This window comes from Xyrauchen texanus, chromosome 10 (assembly GCF_025860055.1).
Source record: "Xyrauchen texanus isolate HMW12.3.18 chromosome 10, RBS_HiC_50CHRs, whole genome shotgun sequence".
In the NCBI taxonomy this organism is placed as follows: Eukaryota; Metazoa; Chordata; class Actinopteri; order Cypriniformes; family Catostomidae; genus Xyrauchen; species Xyrauchen texanus.
Window position 1 is genome coordinate 14,712,714 of NC_068285.1, and position 23,401 is coordinate 14,736,114.

At 37.6% G+C, this 23,401-nt stretch overlaps 3 protein-coding genes across 3 annotated transcripts; 1 reads left to right on the plus strand and 2 right to left on the minus strand.

Annotated features, from left to right (window-relative positions):
* Positions 1-2,027: 2,027 nt before the first annotated feature.
* LOC127651002 (proline-rich protein PRCC-like) lies at positions 2,028-7,520 on the plus strand. Its single transcript, XM_052136695.1, has 6 exons — positions 2,028-2,680; positions 2,765-2,812; positions 4,506-5,009; positions 5,094-5,186; positions 5,985-6,131; positions 6,207-7,520. The coding sequence occupies exons 1-6, from the start codon at positions 2,444-2,446 to the stop codon at positions 6,357-6,359; spliced, it is 1,182 nt and encodes a 393-aa protein (XP_051992655.1). The 5' UTR covers positions 2,028-2,443; the 3' UTR covers positions 6,360-7,520.
* A 146-nt stretch (positions 7,521-7,666) lies between these two features.
* LOC127651003 (39S ribosomal protein L9, mitochondrial-like) lies at positions 7,667-10,752 on the minus strand. The gene is made up of 7 exons (XM_052136696.1): positions 10,516-10,752; positions 10,251-10,410; positions 10,019-10,143; positions 9,885-9,938; positions 9,627-9,728; positions 8,784-8,867; positions 7,667-8,176 (listed from the first exon to the last, which is right to left on the minus strand). The coding sequence occupies exons 1-7, from the start codon at positions 10,603-10,605 to the stop codon at positions 8,063-8,065; spliced, it is 729 nt and encodes a 242-aa protein (XP_051992656.1). The 5' UTR covers positions 10,606-10,752; the 3' UTR covers positions 7,667-8,062.
* A 3,767-nt stretch (positions 10,753-14,519) lies between these two features.
* lix1l (limb and CNS expressed 1 like) lies at positions 14,520-19,502 on the minus strand. The gene is made up of 6 exons (XM_052136026.1): positions 18,989-19,502; positions 17,822-17,985; positions 17,465-17,605; positions 17,235-17,330; positions 17,062-17,139; positions 14,520-15,507 (listed from the first exon to the last, which is right to left on the minus strand). Exons 1-6 carry the CDS (start codon positions 19,326-19,328, stop codon positions 15,253-15,255), a joined length of 1,074 nt encoding a protein of 357 aa, XP_051991986.1. The 5' UTR covers positions 19,329-19,502; the 3' UTR covers positions 14,520-15,252.
* Positions 19,503-23,401: the final 3,899 nt, after the last annotated feature.

A 23,401-nucleotide genomic window follows, 5' to 3' on the forward strand; every position in this document is an offset into this window, starting at 1 on the left:
ATAATTGTGCTCTAATTAAAGATTTTAAGCTAAGTGGGATACTTATAACCACCTTAATGAAGTCTCTTTTAGAAAACAAAGCACCCTTCAGAGTAATAAATTCATTAAATGAGATAATTTCCCCTTGATTATTGAAGAGATCAGAAATAAAATGGAAATGGGGGGGGGGGGGGGAATTGTGTTTAAATGCAATCTTTCAGGATTCAAGAGCTTGTTTGTGAAAATTAGAAAAGTTTGATGGGTAATTTGAAACATTTAAAATGACAAGATAATAAGAATTTAAGGTCACCACATTTTTCAAAAATCAGATTAGGGATCCAAAACCAGGGTAAGTTACTATTAGAGATACATTTCTTTATCCAATTAATCTTAAATGTCTGATTGATAGTCTGAAAATCCAATATATTAAGACCACCCTCCTCATAGGTTTTTACAAGAGTTTTTCTTTGAACAAGTTCTGCTTCATTTTTCCAAACAAAACGAAACAGCAGAGAGTTTAGTTTTGATTTTTTTTTTTTTATCAACATATAACGATAGAGCAGGGTATATTAAACGTGCCCTCAGCTTTAGTCAATAAAACTCTCCCGTAAATTGTTAAGTCTCTCTGCAGCAGCAGTTAAATATCTTTCTTGTTTTGTCTAATTTTGGCTGAAAATTTTGGAGAAGGCGTTCGGAACCTGATTTACATATGTCAATCCCAAAATACCTGACACAACGTTTTTTTTTACAAACAGCAATGTTATGATCAGAAACCACTTGCAAAGAACAGCGCTCCTGTCCTAGATGCTGTTTCTTCCATCAGCTGCCTACAGAAGGATTGATTTAGGAACATCTGATTGAAAAATTACTAGTATATTTTGAAAAAAATATATAGATATTTTAACTACTTCAAAAGAATTCTCATAAAAAAATCCTCCATGTGCAGCAATGACAGCTTTGCAGATTCTTGTCATTCTATCTGTCAGTTTGTCCAGATGCTCAGGTGACCTTTCACCCCACACTTCCTGTATCACTTGCCATAGATGTGGCTGTCTTGTCAGGCACTTCTCACACACCTTACAGTCTAACTGAGCCCACAAAAGCTCAATGGGGTTAAGATCCATAACACTCTTTTCCAATTATCTGTTGTTCAATGTCTCTGTTTCTTTGCCCACTCTAACCTTTTATTTTTTATTCTGTTTCAAAAGTGGCTTTTTATTTGCAATTCTTCCCATAAGTCCTGCACCCCAGAGTCTTCTCTTTACAGCTGTACATGAAACTGGTGTTGAGCGGGTAGAATTCAATGAAGCTGTCAGCTGAGGACATGTGAGGCGTCTATTTCTCAAACTAGAGACTCTGATGAACTTATCCTCTTGTTTAGTTGCACATCTGGCCTTCCACATCTCTTTCTGTCCTTGTTAGAGCCAGTTGTCCTTTGTCTTTGAAGACTGTAGTTACACCGTTGTGTGAAATCTTCAGTTTTTTGGCCATTTCAAGCATTGAATATCCTTCATTCCTCAAAACAATGATTGACTGACGAGTTTCTAGAGATCCTATCGCTTTAGAATACGTTAGTTTAACAGCTGGAGTCGTTTGGATGAAGTTTATGCTGACTGTCTGTGATTTTAGGAGCTTTTAAAGACAAATCAACATTCACTTGCATTTTAAGGACCAACTGAGCTGAGACACTTTTCTGTTTTTCTTCAAATGTGTTGTGGTGAAGAAAGAAAGCCATACACACCTGGGATATCATGAGGGCGAGTAAATAATGAGAGAATTTGCATTTTTGGTTGAACTATCCCCTAATATGTGGAACCACTGTCCATGACTGAATTAAGTTCAGACAAACATATTTCAATGTATGGGATAGCACCTCATATCCCAAAGAAGATATTTCTAACATGGAACTTATTTGAAGCTGTTATTTATTATTGTATACCTTTTCAATACCTTACTCGAGTCACCTTCATTGATCACACTCTAGTCCAGTCCAGTTGGTGTCAGTATTGCCTAATCCAGTATTAAACTGCAACGGAAGTTGAGAAAATCCTTCACGACGAGGGAAGAGAAAACATTTGTTTTGGATTCTAAGGGCTGGAGAGAATCGACAGATCATTGTTAAATAGTTGTTACTTTGTTAAGATTGGTATATTCATGCTATTTGCTCGAGTTTCTTGCAGGGAAGTTATTGATCTAAAAGCTGAGTTTCCATGCATGCATTGATTCTATTGCAAGCGTATAACGTTGGTTTATCTATAAGAATTTGGCATTGATGTTGTGATCGGACCTTTATCAGACTATTCCGTCCAGTTGTAGGAAGATCATTTGTGTGTTCAGACAATCAGTACATTTAAACCTGAAGCGCCGGAGGATATGAGATCGATTTGAGCGGCTTTAGTGCAAGTGATTCACTGATTCACTCTCTTATGAACTCGTTTGATCGTATCGGTTCTGATCCGTGGAGATGTCTCTGGTAGCGTACGACAGCAGCGACGACAGCGATCGGGATGACGCGCCGAGTTTACCCACTCGACCCGCGGGGAATATCGGGGGACTCTTCGCGTCTCTGCCGGTGCCGAAAAAATCAAGCACAGCTCAGATAGCAGCCTCTCAGCCTAAAAGGATGAATTTGGATCTTCCCAAACCTAAGAAGCGCACTGATCCTGTTAAAATCACCATTCCTGAAATAAAGCCAGCAGATGTGAGTTGTACTGGTTTACTAATGTCAGCCGGATGACTTGATAGTTTTATAGAAATGTTACTGATGTTGTTTATCTATTTTTAGTCTGATTCTGATGATGACGAGCCCGTGCGAAAGAAATCATCCCATCAGGTATGGATAACATTTAGTTTGTTCTACACTTTTATATTTTGTTATACGTGTCTTGGTCCTCAAACTCAAATGTTGGGGTTTCCTCTCTTTCTATGACCTTTAGAAATAAGCAAACAGTTTATACTACTGTACCTGCAAGAGATCTGTATGTAAATGGACAGTGAGCTTTAGATTTGAAACATGAGTTTATCTACAAAGTTAATGATTTATAATGTGATGTTAATTTATTCAGGTCTTTGGCAACAGAAATCCAACAGTTTCAGAATGAGCCATTTTTGTAGCTTAATTGCGTTGGCTTGACAAAGCTAAAATACTGTTATTCTACTGACATGGTTTTGGTGTTTTTCCAGCATCCCCAAAACCAAGGCCAAAACTGTCAATAGTAGTTACTCCTAGAGCTTCCAAGCTGCATCTACCAAATTTGGCACAGATCTGCAGACTGTTCTAACACGGGTTGCCATGACTTTTCAAAGATCTGAATTGTGGTTTTTGCATAGCAGTAAATCACAGCTCATAGTCTTACATTGACAGAATGTTCAAATGGGACAAGGCTATTCAAATTCCAACTGTCAGAAAATGTAAATGGCCTCGCACCTGGCCAGATGAACAGCCATCCGTCCATCCATGCAGCCAAACATCCATCCATACATTCATCCATACACCTGTCCATAAATACTTCCATCGATCCATATACCGGTATACATACCACTGTCCATCAATCCATGTATTCATACATAATTCTGTCCATCCATACACCTGGACACCCATCTATCCATGCATACATACATAAATGCTTACATCTAGTCATACATGCATACATATATCCGTCCATCTATCCATGCATACATACATCTAGTCATACATGCATACATGTATCCGTCCATCCATACATCTGTACACCCATCTAACCATGCATACGTCCATCCATCCATACATCTGTACACCCATCTATCCATGCATACGTCCATCCATCCATACATCTGTACACCCATCTATCCATGCATACGTCCATCCATCCATACATCTGTACACCCATCTAACCATGCATACGTCCATCCATCCATACATCTGTACACCCATCTATCCATGCATACGTCCATCCATCCATACATCTGTACACCCATCTATCCATGCATACGTCCATCCATCCATACATCTGTACACACATCTATCCATGCATACGTCCATCCATCCTTACATATGTCGGTCCATACATCCAGACATCAGTCCATTCATACATCCATGCATGCCTACATACGTCCATCCATACATTGTCTACCCATACGTCTGTACACCCATATATCCACACATACGTCCATCCATACATCTGTACATAAGTTCGTTAAAAAAATAAAGAATAAGTGACCCCTAAACTTATGAACAGTAGTGTATGTCTAATCAAACATCTGTACAAATGTCCGTCCAAACATCCATCCATCCATACATACATAATATCTGTATAACCATCAAACTTTTTAGTTTTTTGTCAAGCCAAGATGTTTTCATTACTGAAATTTACAGTATGAAATGCATTAATAATTATCTGTCTTTTACATTTAAGAAGATTTGGGGAAAATCCCATAGAAATGAAGGCACATTAACACTAGGATCCTTTTAGATGGTCAAGTTAAGCTCTCACTATCTTACAAGCGCTCACCATTAGGTCTCAACATTTTTCCGTAATTTCTTCCAGGGCGGTGGTGGTCTTTCTTCTCTACTTCCCCAGCCTAAGAATCTGGTTGTGAAGGCGACCCAGCGGCCCCTGGTGCCCCACACCCTAACAAAACGCCCTGGATCAGATCCGCCCAAGAGAACTGCAACAAAGTCCCAGACCCTCTCTGGCACCAGCCCGTCCCCATCAGCCATCAAAGCTGCTGCCAAATCAGCAGCGATGCAGCTAGCCAAACAAATAGCAGCTGACGAAGATGGAAGTGATGAAGAAGTCACTCCAGAGAACTACTTCTCCCTTTCAGAAAGCTCATCACAGTCTGTGACTTTACAAAACCCTGATCATCAACAGTATGTTCCCTCTCTACACACTCCGCCCAGTGTGGAGAATTCCCCACTGGACTTTGGTTCTTCTAATAAAGGAAGTTACACTAAGTCAGTTGGAGCCACGCAAGACCTTCAGAGTGGAGAATATCAAGATCAATACCAAGAGTTTCCAGAGAATCCACTGCCAGAGGCATCTCCACAGGTAATTACAACACGTCACTTATATATTGAAATGATATATTGCTTGTAATTTTAGTAGCTGATGTTTTATGGATATATTTTACAGGATTACTATGGGGAGGGTTCCTACCAAGACCCAAATCCTGCAGATGTTGAGCCAGATGAATCAGGGTCCTCTTTGATGTTCAATGATGAAGCAGTACGTTGTTTTTTGGTCAATATTACTGTTGCTCATACTTGGGGGCCGTGCACACGGAATGCGTTTTTGTATCAATCTGTGCTGTTTTTCAATTGTTTTTTAATGTAGACATGCGACAGACTGACATTTTGACCATTGCGCTTTACATTTTTAAAACATGTCTCAAGACCTCTACGTTTTGTTCGTTGCATCTAGCTTTAGCACAACGGCGTGTTCTGTCTGAACTGCGCATTAGGGTTCAAAATTTTCAAAACCCCTAATCTTATGTATTAAACTTGTCCTTCACCATTTGTGGTACAGACATAAATTATACGTCAAATCAGCTCTGAAGTATTTCATTGGCCAGAAATGAGTGAGTGCAATCTCTATTATATATAATATTAGTGATAATCGGCCAATATTTGTCCATTTTGCGATTATAAGCCGATAACCATGTTTGCTGGGCTGTTAAACAGAAGTGTTAACTTATGTCAGTTGCAAAATCTACTAAACACTTTGTCTTTTTTTGCAAATTTTGCATACATCTGATTTACTGTTGTTAAATTGTATTGTTTTTCAGTATTTATATTCGCCAACAGCCTTCCTGCTCTCTGGATATCGGCATCGGCCATTGAATAGCACATTTCGGTCGACTACTAGCCTCTATTAAATTTATTTTTAAAATCCAGTAATCATGAATGACTACAAAAGTTATGGAAATTCCTCTGAAACCCTGTTTTAATCCTTATCATTCTGTACATTCATGCTAATGTTGACATCGTTTTTACAAACTGAGTGATAGTTGCGATCTGTTTCTAGTTTCGTCGGCTGCAGGGAAAACAGAATCGGGGGCGAGAAGAGATCAAGTTCCTGGAGATCAAAGGAGATGATCAGCTGAGTGGCAACAAGCAGTGGATGGCCAAAAACATGACAACAGAGTTGGAGCCACGCAAGTCTTTCAGCAAGGTAAGCACAGGCAGCACAAACAAAACACTCCAATTTAGACAGATATTAGGTGTGACTATTTAATCTCGTTTCCAGAAAAAAGGAGATCAGCCAACCGGTCAACAGAGACGCAAGCACCAAATCACATACCTGATTCATCAGGCCAAGGAACGAGAGCTGGAACTGAAGAACAACTGGGCAGACAACAAGTTGACCCGGCGACAAACGCAAGCCAAGTATGGGTTCTAGTGGACGCCAGGCTGGATGTAAAGATTCATTTGGGCAGATTTTAACAGAGACTGCGGTCAATACAGAAATGTAAAATATCCTGTCGGCAGCTTTTAAGAGGTGTGATACCTGTTCGTATTATTTCAGAACGGAGCTAAGGAAAGCAAAGCTGTATTGGCTGCTATTAGAGGTTAAGATGGCATCCAAATGTCTACTGAATATGAATGTTGTCTTCCCGTAAATATTATGTACTCCATTTGGTTTGGTTTTAGTTCTGTCATAAATTGTCACCAGTATCATAATAGTAGACATTTAGATCCAATCACATGATATTTTTTAAATGATGTTACTGGGATGCTGCGTGTTACTGTGATGGAAATGTTCTGGGTGGGCCTTGTCCTCCACACTGTGGCAGGTATAAATCATTAATGGGACATAGGACATGACAAAGGAAATTAAAACAAAATGGGTGTGGGACTTTTAAAGGAATAGTTCACCCAAAAATCTTTTACTTACCCTTATGCTGTCTTAGACTCATATGACTTTCTTCTGCAGAACACAGAGATATTTTAATGGAGATATGATGTCTGTTTGTCCATACAATGCAAGTCAATGAGGTCCAACACTTTCCAGAATAAACGTAATCCATACTACTCGAGTGGTTCTCTAACCCAGACCGATCATATAGCTTTAGAAGACAAGGATTAAACCAATCAAGTTGTCTGATTGATCTTTATGCTGCCTTTATGTCCTTTGTGGAGCTTAAAAATGTTAAGACACCATTGACTTGCATTGTATGGACAAAAACAGATCATATCTCCATCAAAATATCTTCGTTTGTGTTCCACAGAAGAAAGTCATACAAGTCTGAGAGTGTGTAAATGATGATAGGATTAGCATTTTTAGTTGAACCGTTTCTTTAACGGCTTGTTTTTATTTGAACAGCTTCTTAGTCGAAACCCTAATGTTGAACCTTGAATAAAGTACGAGTTTCATTGCATCTTAAGAAAATGTAAAAAAAATATTTCATGTTTTTTGTGTGTGAAAAAGTTCTTACATCACTGCCAGAAATTTAAAATGCATCAGGGCAAAAAACTATAAAATGTCTAAGAAGTTTTGTTCAGGAAACAAAGGAAAACCTAAAATTAAAGTTAATATTAAAATTTTACGTTATTTCTGTTTAAGTTAGAAGAGAAAACGACTTGAATGCTGACATTGATTACCTCAATTCGAATATAAGGATGCTTGATATGCTTGTATTTCCCAAAGTTGCTTAAGTTAAATGAATCTGTCATTTAAGACCAATTGCAGGGATAATAATGTTTCACAAAGAGCTAACAAAAGATTTATTGTGAATCCATAAGAGAGGTTTGCATCAGGAGTGACACATTTAAAAAAAAAAAAAAAGTTGTAACCATATTCAGTAGACCGAAAAGTTGATCTGAATTGCATCCATTTTGCAATGAGATGCAAAGATGGAAAACTTTTCAAAATTGACTAACACATTAGTGCCATGTTCATACTGTGCATATGCATAGCTTTATGAAGATTAATTTATTCAAATATGTTTTGAATTTTTAAAAGTCAAGTGAAATAAGCCAAAAGAACTAAAAGCAGATATCATAGGAGGAAATTAAAGAAATACTTTTATTTATATAGACAAATTCCTTGGGAGTTTGTTTTCAAGTTGTTTCCTTCAACACATCCTCTGTTGCAAGGAACCCCTATTCTGAATCTGATTGCTGTTCATCTTCCTTTTTCTTCATAAGCCTCCGTTGGCTAGGCTCCACAAACGGCACCACAGACATGGGAACACTGACTGTGTCCACTCCATTCACCTGAGAGAGGAAATACTCTTCAGACAGCAAATTCAAACAAAGAACAAGCCAATGTTCACCTAAATTCATTTTAGAAACTTTGAGCAACATTATAATAAAACTGTTGCTTATGTACACTTTCTATTCAATAAATTTTTTATCCCCTTTTCTCCCGATTTGAAAAGCCCAATTCCCACTACTTAGTAGGTCCTCGTGGTGGTGCAGTTACTCACCTCAATCTGGGGGGCGGAGGACAAGTCTCAGTTGCCTCTGCATCTGAGCCGTCAATCCGCACATCTTATCACGTGCCTCGTTGTGAATGATACCGTGGAGAATCAGAGCATGTGGATGCTCATGCTACCCTCCACAATCCACACAAAACTTGCCACCCACCCCACTGAGAGCGAGAACCACTAATCGCAACCACGAGGAGGTGACTCTACCCTCCCTAGTATCTGGGCCAATTTTGTTGCTTAGGAGACCACTCAGCACACCCTGGATTCAAACTCGCGACTCCAGGGGTGGTAGTCAGCGTCAACACTCACTGAGCTACCCAGGCCTGTACACTTCTAACTGTATAGAATACAATAAGTATATCAATGCTTGCCTGTAAAGTCAAATAACTTACTGTAACATCACACCAGTACTCTCCTGGTCCTGTGATTGGTTCTTCTGGAAGAGTTAAAGCATATGTAGGCACAACCACACCAAGCTGTAGGCAGATGGACAGTAATGTAACCAGATAGGTAAAGTTTCTCAAGAAAAACTTCGATGTTGGCTAGAGAGAGCCTTGTCTGAACGTTTTAAATAGTTTTAAAAGTTTGAAGTTTCATGGTTATTCAGACATAAAGATGAACTGCAAGCTAACTAGATAGTCAAGACTCATAAAAACCATTTGATGTGTGAATGGCTTTTGGCTGCAGAAGGCACATGAGCGAGCAGCATGTCAAATGGGCACTAAGAGTATTTGAGTAGATTTGATTCCTTTTGTAGAACTATTTAATGAAATAAAAAGCATGACATGTTCTTGATAAAATGCCTATGCAACTATCCTACAGATTTACGTAAAATTGCAACAGATTGCTAATAATTTTGCACTCTGCAGGTGTGTTCATGTTGACTGATCTTCACTGACTCAACAGTGTAACTGTAATTAGCTGCTGGCCTTAAAGTAGGTGGAGCTCCGGGTCACACCCACCGATAAAATGGACCAATGGCTGTATGAAAGCGTTTAGCATCCAGTACGAAGTTTTCGTGAAAGTTCACTATGGCGAGCTGTTACGAACCAACTTGAATGAACTCAAATACACCTTCATTTATGGCCAGATTTTGCACTAAAGGACATCACTCCCATTCATTCTTACATTGCTTATGAAGTGTAGAGGGACCTTTACATTCTGCAGTGACACAACTTTTGTGTCCGAGTTTACCGATAGTAATCACATTGTGCCTTTTTTCTCCAGTGTCATACCCGTCTAAGAAACTGTCTGCAAACAATCTCTTTTGAGAGTGAGTACTGAATGGAAGTGTGCATGGCAACTTCAAGCTGTGTCTTCTTCAGGAATTCAACAGTCTACAAAGAGAAAATAGAAATAAAATAAAGACAAACGGTGTTGACACCAATATCACTTGCACATAATGTGAAGCCAGCAATTTTGCACTTGATCACATGATTGGACTGAACAGATGTTTTACTGTTTGGATAATTAAAATTCATAAGAAAACTTACCAGCTGTCCCGTGCGTGTCTGCACTCTATCCTCTGGTCTTCCTTCACGCAGTAGCTGCAGGAAAAACATAGTCACCGTTTTATACTGTAATGTGGCATTGTAAATGCAGAGATATGCATGTGGATATAACTAACCCTTCTTTCCTCTGCAAACATGTCTTTGTTTTCTTGTGAAGGGTATACAGCCAGGCCTTGGGGAAGTAAAGTGTTGCGGCCTAATGATTTCTTCACAAAAACTGTGTCCCCTCGTCCACCAAGCTCTGCAAAACAAACTCAACTTCAAGCAACCAAGTTTCAGAACTTTAGAACCAAAGTTTACAACACAAACTAAGTTTACCATGGTAACGGTGTAAACAAGACTACTCACTGGGAACTGTCTGAGTGAGGATGAGCTCCATTTTTTCGAGTGTTTTGTGTTTTGTATCTTCAACCAAGCGGTAGACTCTGTGTCGCCGTGGATGGAGTCTGGGTGGCTTTCCCTCCTTTGACAAAGGAACCTTCCACCAGCGCTCCACAATAACTGTATTCTGAGATATAAAGACAAATCCAAAAAACACTTGTAATTGTCCATAAAGTAAGTGAATATAAGCACTGGAACATCCTTTATCATTTCATAATTTTCAGCTGTTTACCTTGCATGCTGTTTGTGACAGATTCTGTGTCCGATTAAAAGACGATTGAAGATTTGAAATGATAAACCTCGATGAAGCAGCGGCCAACATGGTTAATACAGGAGCTTAAGACTGAATATCAACGGATTCATTTATTGGAAATAGCTAAGACCATAGCTACAACCCGTAGCATAACATAAATGCTCTGTAATAATTCATAAATATTCTCCCATAAACTGTCAAGTACTGCGCCGTGATGATAAAGGACCCCAGAATGCCCTACTTAGGATGTCATGTATTTTGCCTGAAGTAAAAGAAAACTAGCATCGCTGGGTTCTGAGTGGCACATTACCCATACCACTAATGCTATTCCTGTTTCTGCTATATTTATGTAAGACTAGTAGTATGCATATACAAATAAATGTATTTATTTACTTATTGAGTGAAGCCAGGCTGTAGCCTTAAACTGACATGTTCTCTCAAATTGTGTGTGCTTCATAAAGTTTTTATTTAAAATATATATGTACTTTGTATTTTATCTTTTGTATTATTAGTAGCGTTAGTTGTAATTCATTACTAAGTAATTAATTACGGTAATTAAATTACTATTTCATAAAAAAAAAGTAAAGTAAGGGATTACTCTTAATTTTTCAGTAATTTAATTACAGTTACTTCTGATGTAATTGTGTTAAATATACTATAGAACAATTCTATATAAAACAATAGTGAATGTAAAATCGAAATTTAAATGTCTAATTTTAAAATGTATGTTTTCTAATTTAACACTGTCCCATTAAATTCTTTGGCCAGTTCATTAATAATTTATTTGATTTTATATGATTTATTTTAAAGAATTAAAAGAACATTTTCATGTATATCCTTGTATTTTTCATCTGGTCGAAGGTGATAAGGGTTTTTTAGAAAGTAATTAGTAATAAGTATTGCAATTACTTCTCAGACAAAGTAATTAGTACAGTAATCTAATTACACTGTAGAAGATGTAATTAATAATTAATTACTTTTTCAGAGTAACGTCCCCTGGCTTTTTCCATTTTTATAAAAAGTAGTTTCTACATACAACTTTTTGTGGTAATATTTAATGTTTCTAATTATATAAACTGTTAAATGTTGATGTGAATAGAATAAAAAGGCTAATTTATGTTAATATGTTAATATCATACTCCTCCTGTAAACTATTTGGGTTAAAAATTAACAATATTCTTGAAGTCCTTTAGCCAATATGCTTAGTAAGAACAGCAGCTTAGTTTGTTAGCAAGGTTGTTTATACAAATTATATAAAATTAGTTTTCCTTAAGTGGCATAAAGTATTTTAGGAATACTTATAAAATTCAGTTATTTTCTAGTATGACCAAAATATGACTATTTAGCCCAAGACAGACCAAATGTTTTAAAACGAATGGGAGAAATTGGTGTGCCCAATATGGTGGATGTAGAAAAGGAAGTCCTGCTTTACAGGTAAAATAATATTTTTTAATATTCCATGAACATGAAGAATTTATTTATTTATCATCCTTGTCTGTCGTCTTCTATTTTCTAGCCTCCACAGACCACCAGTTATTTCATCAATGTTTTCCACACCTGCGCCTCAGGTAACTTTACGAATGCCCCCGCAATAAGTCTCCATTTAAGATGAAAAAAAAATTGCATCACAAAAGGTGTACGAAAAGGGTCTTTATTGACGTGTAAAGAATATAAATCAACAAAAAATTACATTGGTTATGCATAAAAATCTTATAAATCCTGTAAAATGGCAATTAAACTATTCATACAAAACAAACAGAGAACGTATAAAATGTTTCACATGCATTGATTCAGTTTCACTACCTTAAGCGTTAATTGAAAAATAATTTTGGTAAACAAGAGCGGGTGGAAAGGCCCAACAAATTGTAGAAAATTGTACAATCTGCACAACATGTTTTATGCAATTTATTATGTAATTATAGGTAATTTAGATTACGTCAATACACTTATGGGAATATGATGGAAAATTCAAACATAAAGTCTCAAGTTACCAACATAAGTACAGTTTGGGGGGGAGGGGTACTTGTAATACTCGCAAAGTATCAAATCTATTTACAGTACATTAAGAATGCACTCACAAAGCAAATACAACATGAATTATAAGATAATTCCTTTGAAATATCACAGTAAGTCCAAATACTATTATTGATAGTAGATATTAGATATGAATTCATCATTGTAATTTCACAAAATTCAAATGGTCCAAAATGAATAAACAATTTGCAGTGATCCAATACAACCCCCTACTTGTAATGAAGAATCATTATAAAGGTTTAAAGAGGTGAGGAGAATAATTAATATGCCATACTTGACAAAATTAATGCGCCTAAACATTCACAATACAAACCGTGGATGCATAGTTTAGTGAATTAAGCCTTCTTGGTGGTACAAATATGATCTATGGTCTATAAATAGACTATAAGGTGACCATCTGTCTTGTTCAGCTGTTATCAAAGCTATCTCTGAAACTGTTCTAGTGTAGCAGCGAGCAGAAAGCAGTGTCTGTTTAACGATATAATGGATAATATTTCACACCATGCGCATCCTACATTGATCTTCATTACACTTTTAGTTGGAACAGAAAAGACATTTTGATGTGTTAGCGTGAAGATTTAGCAGCTACTCATTTAACAACAACACATTTAAAAAGATGTGGTGAGAATGAAAGTAGGAAAAGCAAACATGATGGACATATCAAAGGAGACAAGTCTGTTTAAGCTGAATTTTCAATGTAAACACTTATCTTAAAGGCGCTTGGCAATTCAAAGATGAAATGAGGGTGGATTAAAATGTTTTATAGTTCAGCAGCTACATGCTGTTGTGACCCCTAATACTGAACAATGTGACTTGAGGTCTGCTTGAAATGATCAACACAACATTCTTTGCTATAGTATTGAATTTACATCATCACTCCACCCAGTAACTCATTCAATAATACTAGTATTCATATGATTATGAATTTTGATGGAAGATTGTTTTCAAGTTATAAATTCACAAGCATAATAGGCTTTGAGGACTTTTGCATTTTGCAACAAAGTGTCTATAAAATGGCATATCTGGTTTTACTACCTGTGTTATTCTGAGTGAAGCGTTTCAATCCAAATCATTTATCTGATAATAAATGTTCACAAATGCATATAAAAGCTTTCAGAAAGGAGGTAGAAAATAAATGTAGCCTTGAAATGAGCATGACTGCTCTACAATCGCCAAAAATAACAGAAGGCATCCTAATCAGGGGACAACTCTGAAAACAGTGCATTTTGTGGAGTCTGAATATTACACAGCTTCTATTATTAGGTTGAAGGTAATGGTCAGTGTAAAAGGTGCTTTGACAATCTGAGAAAATCTAACTATGGCAAGGTTTTCGACCCTCGTGGAATTAACTACTGTAAAAGTTTGGTTAACATAAAATAAATGCATATGTATGTGTTTACATTATGCGCTTAAAGGGATAGTTCACCCAAAAAAATGTCCCACCCTCATGCCATCTCAGACGTGTATGACTTTCTTGCGCAGAACACAAACAAAGATTTTTGGAAGAATATTTCAGCTCTGCAGGTCTATACAATGCAAGAAAATGGTGGCCAGAACTTTGAAGCACCAAAAAGCACATAAAGTCAGCATAAAAGTAATCCATATAACTTTAGTGGTTTAATCCATGTTTTCTAAAGTCATCTAATAGGTTTTGGGTGAAAACAGATCAAACTGTAATTCCCTTTTCACTGTAAATCGGGCCATTGCAGTCTCTAGACACGATCATGATTTCAAGCTCGATTATACTTCCTAGCATTTGACGCATGCCAAGATCACTAGATGGTGATTGGAAGCATTACATTTTGGTTTGTACTCACCCAAAATTGCTTTGATCGCTTCTGAAGACATGGATTAAACCACTGGAGTCTGATGGATTACTTTTATGTTGATTTTATGTGCCATTTTGAGATTCAAAGATTTGGTCACCATTCACTTGCATTGTATGGACCAACAGAGTTGAGATATTCTTCTAAAAATCTTCATTTGTGTTCTGAAGACAGAAAGTCAGACACATCTGTTATGGCATGAGGGTATATATATCCATTTTTGGGTGAACTATCCCTTTAGAAGTATCACTACAAAGCAAAGGTTTGTATATTCACCTAAAGCGCATATGTGTCAAATAAATGAGCAAGCCTATTTTGAGACTATAAATGTAGAATATCTAAATTTACTAGTCTAATGTCACCAACCACCTGCATCTCCTTAGATAAATATGGGCAGCGCTTTGGTGTTTAGCTAAAAAAAAAGCAGTGCCCGGGCATTACAGAATTCAAGAGAACTACAATGCAAAGATATTTTGAAAAAGGCCTCATACAAAACTGTTTGTCCGACTCAAGACACAGTAAGTCCATGTGCCAGAACAATCAATCTATGAAGATAATACTGGGGGATAATACTAATATTGAAATAATGCAGCAATATAGCACTTGATTTGGTTTCAAGTTTAAAATGCACTATTTGTTTAGACCTTAAAAAACACATTCTCCGCTGACAGAAACGGAAACGGCTCATTGACATTGTTTTGTCAGTGGAGTTATCCATGATGCTGAATCATTGACTCCTTGCACACAAACACACACACATTTATAAAGGCTGTTTTGAGATTGGGAGTGCTATATGAGACTTCTCTGGTAACTGGTCTGTCACAATCACATGCCGTGTTTGTTGTTCTTCATGTTCTCAGCATGTGCAGGGCAGAGTTGTAGTGTTCGACCCACCTAGCTGCCCCACCGCCATCAGCAGAATGTCCTTCTTTTCCTTATAAAACCGAAGCTCTCGTCCGGCCAGTCGGGCCTCTTCCAGTTCACGTTCTGTAGCGGCAAGCTCCCGATTGATAGTACCAGATAAAGCGCGATCTCGGTTGACCCAGTCAGCCGCCATTTGTGTACGCATATCGTCATCGAGTGCTCTGTGAGAGTAATGAGCAAGAACTTCCTGTTTCAAATAAATAAATAAATAAATCAAGCTAAATGTTAGTTATAAATAATACATTATTGGCCACATGACACTTTATTGAACTGTAAATAAAGTAAAACTTTGTAATAAGGTTGTATTTGTTAACATTAGTGAACTACAATAGCTAACAGAAACTAATAATGAACAATACTTTTACAGCAATTACTAATCTATATACCTGTATACTAATCAGGGCTGGACTGGTAATCTGGCATACCGGGCATTTTCCCGGTGGGCCGAAGCACTTTGGGGCCGATCAGGGGCGGACTGGCCATCGGGAGAACCGAGCGAGCTGGTAGTTCGGCCGTGAAACGTGCCCAATGAGCTGCGATAAGCTAAAATGCAGAACGGACCACAAAACGGCATCGCGATAAGCTGAAAAGGACAGCGAAAACACATTTTGGAACCCCCTTAACATCCTTTGGGCCAGTTGCCATGTAAAATCTTAGGCCGATTTCTCTTTCCAGTCCAGCCCAAATGAATAATTGTATACAGTAACATTAGTTAATGCAATAAACAAACATGTGCTATAACAATTAAGAATTGTAATTTAATAAATTAACATTAACCAATTAAAAATATTGTTAATTTACTAATGTTAACAAATATAACCTTATTGTAAATACGTATTGTTTCCACGTATAATAATACAATATGTTGGCCTGAACTTACCTAGATCTTATCACACCATTTTTTTAATCATTTTATTTTTTTCTCTGTGGTCCACTTACACTCAAAACATATTTTTAAGATTTACACATTTCAATTTCATAACAAAATTCCATCAAAATTGTTACATTCTTTATTTTTTCAAAATACACATTAAAAAACTAAATATTTTCATTCTTATTATTACATTTTTTAAATTACACACTTTTTAACATGTATGCATTTCAATTTCAAAACAAAATTGAATCAAATGTAATACATTTAATTTGTATTTAATTACAAAATTGTTATTTAGTAAAAATACACAATTGTAAAGATTAAATTAATACAAATACAAATTTATACATTTTTTACATTTTGTTAAAGATTACACTAGAATTTTGATATGAAATTGAAATGCGTAATTCTTAAAATATGTATTTTGTTTTATTTTTTCCTCCAAAACAGTCATAATTTGTTTAGTTTTTTTATTTATATAAAAAAATCCAGTCTTACCCTTGAAACATGCCCTTTAATTATGTCCGGAACAGCAGGTTTGGCAGACTTTCACACATTTTACTATTTTCGTTCGTATTTGCAGTTTGCAGAAATAACATCTATCCTATTTCCTCTTTATTAACTCACCATATTTGGCTTAGCCAAGAGCATCATTGACGTGTAAATGTGGGCTGTCATGTCACACATTTGAAATAAGCTATTTTTCGCCAATTTGTTTAAAGTGCTCTATTTGGAAGTTTTGAGTACTGAAAGTTACAGTATGTTGTTATAGTACATCAAGCTTTTTCTATTTAAAAATATCAAGGATTGAAATTTGAAATGAATGATGACTTGATTCATGAAATGATATTAGAATATTTGTCTGACCTGACGGGAGCACTGTCTTTCTCTCATGGCTTTGAGGCTACCATTCCAGTGGAGCAGCTGGAATACTGTCATGAGCTCCTAAGAAAAAGTTTTACAATGTAGATATTAAATACAGTTTTACATTTGCTCACAACTTTTGTCTCAGGAATGATTCAGATCATGATCTCGCTTACTTGGAACTCTAGCATAGATTTTCCCTTGTTCGACTCTAACATGAACCGAAAGGCACCGATGCCTGTACTGGGATTATCGGCTTCTTCTCGGTTTCCCTGTAAACAGTAAATAAAGAGTACTTAAGGTAAACAGTTTGTAAACTTAATGTAAAACAAATTGAAAAGCTACCAGCTATTCGTTTGTCAGGTCAAATAATGAGGAGTTTCATCGTTTTTAAGTGTGAACTTACATTAAAGGAAGCTAGAGCCTCACACACGCTCTTCTCTATGAATTCATCTGTGATGCGTCGAGATGGATGTTCATTGAAAACAGAATTCATTAGCGCAATTTTGGCTGCGCTCCGTCGTGCTTCAGCTTTGGTTGGGCAGAACTGAGAAGATCAAAGATGTTTTTCAACCACACTGTAATACAGTCCTGAAGATGCTCATAAAATTGGTTTAAATCATTTCACAAGAGAAATCATTTCGACAAAATCTTATTTAGGACCAGATGGCAACTAAAGACAATTCATTACTTCTTTAAGATCTGAGAACTGAAGTATGTCAGTGGTGGGAAACGTAAAGGGAATGTTGCATGAGGTGCTTGCCTGAAAACTCCCAAAACAGCTGCCTCCAGGAAGACTGACGTAGCACACGTAGGGGGGGTTATTGGATGGGACCATCTCGTACACCACCAGAGCTCCATTCCTCAGATCTGCGCCCCGTGACTGCTTCATCTGCCAGAACTCCTGTAAGGCCTCCACCACGTTCACTGTGAGATTGAAAACAAATCAGATCAGAATACATAACAACATGGTCAAAGTAGTCTATATCTACTCAAATATTAAGTTTAAGTCTAATAATAAGTTTGTAAAATCACCTTTAACTGTGACTCAGTAGTACACAATGAAGTGCACAATTAATGGCTGATATAAAGGAAATGTATGGTTGTGTATTTGATATAAGGGTCGTGTATTTCGGCAGGAGTGCTACAAAAATGATCACAGCTATTCATAACACTCATGCATAGTTATTAATGTGTAAAGCGGTGTTATTTGGCTGTGTTATACATCTTAGGATGTAGATTAAAATACTTGCACAGCCTCAAAAGGACTCTGGAAACAGAATGTATCCAATAATAATCCCTTAAGCATAATTAGGTCAGCATGTCAGCGGGGCGCAACCTGCTACATTTAGCTAATAATGCCCAACAACGCTGTTTAGGAAGGCAAATCAATGGGATAATATCACTATCAGAACATGTTTAGGCCATCTTTTACACCAAACGTCAAAACAAGAAGACATTTTATGACCACTATGATTTTTTGAAGTGCAATTATACTTTCATAACAATTAAACATATATTCACCACCAGGGACGGATTATGACTTGCAATGAAGGGAGATCACCAAACTAGATTGTGCAGCCTTAAAGCCCAGGGCATACCAGGGCAGTCAAGGGCCCCCTGGTAGTCAAGGGCCCCTGGGTACTGGCCCCATTGGCCCGGTCGGTAATCCGTCCCTGTTCACCCCTACTACTCTGGAGTTTGCTGGTTCCTAATTAATTATTCTATAAATATAATTTACAATAAAATAGGCCTATATGCATATGTGCTTAATACTCCTTTCTGGATGTTTAAACAAAATAAATAGCATAATGCAGAATGTAAAGGCATATATTTATATATATGAAATACTTTTCTGTGTGTGTTTACATTAAATAACTCAACCAAAAGCCTTGATAATGCAAAATATCTTTATGATCACCCCACATACCCCTGCCGTATCCTTGCGTGTGTTTCGCAAAGCTCCGGACCACCGCGTCCACCGCCTCTCTCAGCACCGCCGGATTGGTGGGATTGGATAGACCCAGACCCGCCGTCGCCATGTCCACCGAACCGAACCCCGTGCTGCCCATGAAACCGGACCCGAGGCTGTGGAGCTGCAGGGGCGGCGGTGGTGGTGGCGGCCCCGGGGAGGCAGACACCGACATATGGGAAGCCTGCGCCGAAGAAAGAGTACCAGTTACACCGGGCCGCAGGGATCGAAGAGTCCCGGTCGCGCTCGCTCCGTATCCGATACCGGGCTGTAAGCGCTGATGGCGGAGTGACTCCATTGTCTCGAAAAGTGATGCAAAAGAAATCAACGCAAATTAAACTACGAGTAAAAGCAAACTCGAAAGGCGACTAAGCATGCATAGGACACTTGTAATAGTGTTTCTCGACGGTATAAGCTTTGTTAAGCTGATTGGTCAAAATATTATTTACTGTTTTGGGTGTAAAACTAAACGATAGGGAGGGGGACAGGAGCAGCATATCCTTGTGTTTAACCAATGGATGGATTCATACCGTGTGACGTGGCCCTCCTGCCAACCCTTCACAGATGCACAAATCAAAAAAAAAGAAAAGAAAAGAAAAGAAAAGAAAAGAAACCATGCCAGCAGACCTATCACCCTGTAGCTCAAGACCAGTTGCCCTCTGAAGATAAGCAGTGTGGAGCCTTGTCAGTGCCTGGATGAGAGACCTCCTGGAGTAAAGGAAGATTGCTGCTGGAAGAGGTGTATGGAGGCCAGCAGGGGGAGTTCTCCCTCTGGCCTAATGCCCCAGTATAGTGATGGGGATCTGTTAAAAAATACAAAATAAACACCTCCACCGTCCTTCAGATGAACTGACACCCTGAACTCTGTGGTCATTAAAAATCCCAGGATTACTCCTGAAAAGAGGAGGGGTTTAACCCTGCTGTCCTGGCCAACCCCCTCCATCTTGAGATGGTCTGCTCAACCAAAAGATGTGTGAAAGTACAAACAAATGGAGCAACTGGCATCAGATACCACACATGTTTGATAATTAAAGATAACACTACATGATTTTATTTCAAATATTTACTTGAGAAAAATTGTACAGTTATTATAAGCAGCTATTGGGTCTAACAATACAGAAAAGTATGTTTTCAGGTTATCATGGAAATATCAACGTTTGTGGATTTACAGTACTGTGCAAAAGTTTTAGGCACTTAAGATGCTTTACAAGAACGTTTGTCTTAAAATGGTTATTTACATCTTCAGCTTTAGCATGGCAATAGGAAAAACACATTTTAGACTCCAAAACATTACTTTTACAAATAGAAAAGATTCGAATAGAAGAACAGGGAGCCCTGCAACAGAGCCCCAAAAGGTGGGAGGCAAAGGTGGTCACATCAAATACTGATTTAGCTTTTTTTATGTTTACTGGACTTTGTGTGACATTAAGTGATAAATGAAAAGTATTTATGTCATTATTTTTTAAGACATCCTCACCAGGAACATTTTACACAAGTGCCTAAAACGTTTGCACAGTACTGTATATTATTGTGTTGTATACACATACCAAAGTATTACCATGGTATTCCTTGACTTCAAATGTACACAAAACCATGTGAATACCATTGTATATGAATCAATGTACCGTCTGAAACCATCATTCTACCATGGTACAGCCGCAGTAGTTTTTTGCAAAGGGAACTTTAAACTTCATATTTTTTCCCAGGCACTTCCTGATACTAGGAGGCCAATTCCAGCACCGACCACATCCTATAACTAATAATAATAAGAAATGTTGCAGTTGGTTCATTCTTCTGTTTCCGTTTAAGCGTATGTTGCCATTTTACTTTCATTCCCCATGGAGCGCTGTTGATGATAATTAGATGAGTTAAAGTCATCCTATTCTGCGTGGTTTATAAGAACCCAGTCTTTGCTGTCAGATGAGTAAGATGGAAATATAAAACTGGCAAGAGCTCAGGAAAGTTCACTGAAAGTATGTAAAAACAAAAAAGGCACAAAGCGTTTGAAATGTCTGAGCTGAAGCGATCATTCATTGCTCTGTGGTTCCTCAATGATTGCTGGCATTGAAGAAAACGTTCCTCTGTAATAGAAGAAGAACATCTTGCAGGTCTTATGGTCACCATATGCTGACGGGGGTGTTAAGGCCTTCTGAAGAGCCCTGACTAAGTGATGCTGTTACATAGTATGCCCCGGTTGGAAATGGAAAATCTATACACAATATAGTAACCTCTTGCTGGTGGGTCTGAATGTTTCTTTAATGTACGTCAGTAATTTAGTGTACTTGCATTTAATTGTTTACTTTTGTGACAGTGTGTGCTGCAGCAGTGCATGTAATTGTGTTTATTACACCTCTAATAAACGACTGTAACAGTTGGCTCTGAATGATTCTGCTGCAGCTTGTGCACTAGAAATTAATCACACCTTCATTTGCTTCCCAATCAAAGTTGTTCTGTTGCATTTGTCGTGTGTGCCTCAGACTATCAGGAAAACCTCTGAGCTTATGATTAGTCCCCCAACTGTCACTCATAATTACTCAGATTGCCAGTTATTTCATCTGACCATGTCTACCGTACTGTATTGACTCTCAAAGTCCTTGACATGTTTTGTTGAAATGGCTCCAATGTCAACAAAAATACAATCTAAAATGCAATTTATGCATTAGATGTCATGAACTAAAAATGAACAATTGGTTTAATATAATTTAATTAATATTGGTTAATGTTAATGGATAAAAACACAACTATTCATTGTTAGTTCATATTACTTTAATGTTAATGTATGTATTCATTGTTTAGTTAAATGTATTAGTAAATGTTGAAATTAAGATTAACCAAGATTGATCCATTTTAAAAGTAAAAGTATTGTTCATTGTTAGTTCATGTTGTAATGTACTTAATTAATGTTAACGAAAATGTATGATCTATTCAACACAAAACAGCATAAATTACACTAATGTAAATACACTTCAATACACTTTTATGTACACTAATGTAATATTGATTACATTAGACTTGTCCGACCTAGTTAATTTTAGTGATAAAATAATATACTAACTTCTTCTGAGTAAAGTTATATCCAATTTTATAACATCGTTGCAGTGACGACGTAACGCCATAAACCTTGTAATCCAGGTTATTTAGTAGTCTGCCATAAAAATGACAATTTAAACAATTTTACAGTGCCTAATACACAAGTTTTAATGGAAAATGCCATTATAAAATTATAAGCTTCACATTTCTGCCTTTAAACCCTTCAAAATTGGTCCCATGTTTTCTTACTGAGCACTTTATTAGGAACACCTTCGACATACAAGCGATTATCTAATCAGCCAATCCTGTGGCAGCAGTGAAATGCATAAAATAAGGCAGGTATGAGTTGGGAGCTTCAGTTAATGTTTACGTCAAACATCAGAATAGGGAAAAAAATTTGATCTCTGTGATTTCGACCTTGGCATGATTGTTGGTGCCAGACAGGCTGGTATGAGTATTTCTGTAAGTCCTGATCTCCTGGTATTTTCATGCACAAAAGTCTCTAGAGTTTACTCAGAACAGTGCCAAAAACTTCCAGTGAGCGCCAGTTCTGTGGACGAAAATGCCTTGATGAGAGAGGACAATGGAGAAAGGTTTGAGCTGACAGAAAGGCTACGCTAACTCAGATAACAACTCCGTACAATTGTAGTGAGCTGAATAGCATTTCAGAAAAGCAACAAATTGAAGCGAATGGGCTACGAGAGCAAAAGACCACATTGGGTTCCACTTCTGTCAGCCAAGAATAGAAAGCTGAGGCTGCAGTGGGCACAGGCTCACCAAAACTGGACAGTTGTGGACTGGGAAAAACGTAGCCTGGTCTGATGAATCTCAATTTCTACTGAGGCACACAGATGGTAGGGTCAGAACAGCCAACAACATGAATTCATGGACCCCAACTGCCTTGTGTCAGCAGTCAAGGGTTGCGTTGCAGAAACGCATCACAAGCTTAAGTTGATTGTAGGAACTACTGGTGCCAGTGGCTTCTACAATCTACTTAGGCTTATGATGCTTTTGGGAAATACAGCCCAGGCTGGTGGCAGTGCTGTAATGGTGTGGGGAATGTTTTCTTGGCACATTTTGGACCCATTAATACCAATCAATCATCGTTTGAATGCCACAGTATTTTTGCTGACCATGTGCATCCCTTCATGACCACAATTTACCCATCTTCCAATGGTTACGTTCAGCATGATAATGCACCATGTCACAAAGCAAAAGCCAACTCAAACGGGTTTCATGAACATGCCAATGAGTTCACCGTTCTTCAGTGGCCTTCCTAGTCACCAGATCTGAATCCAAAAGAACACATTTGGGATGTAGAGCGAGAGATTCGTAGCATGA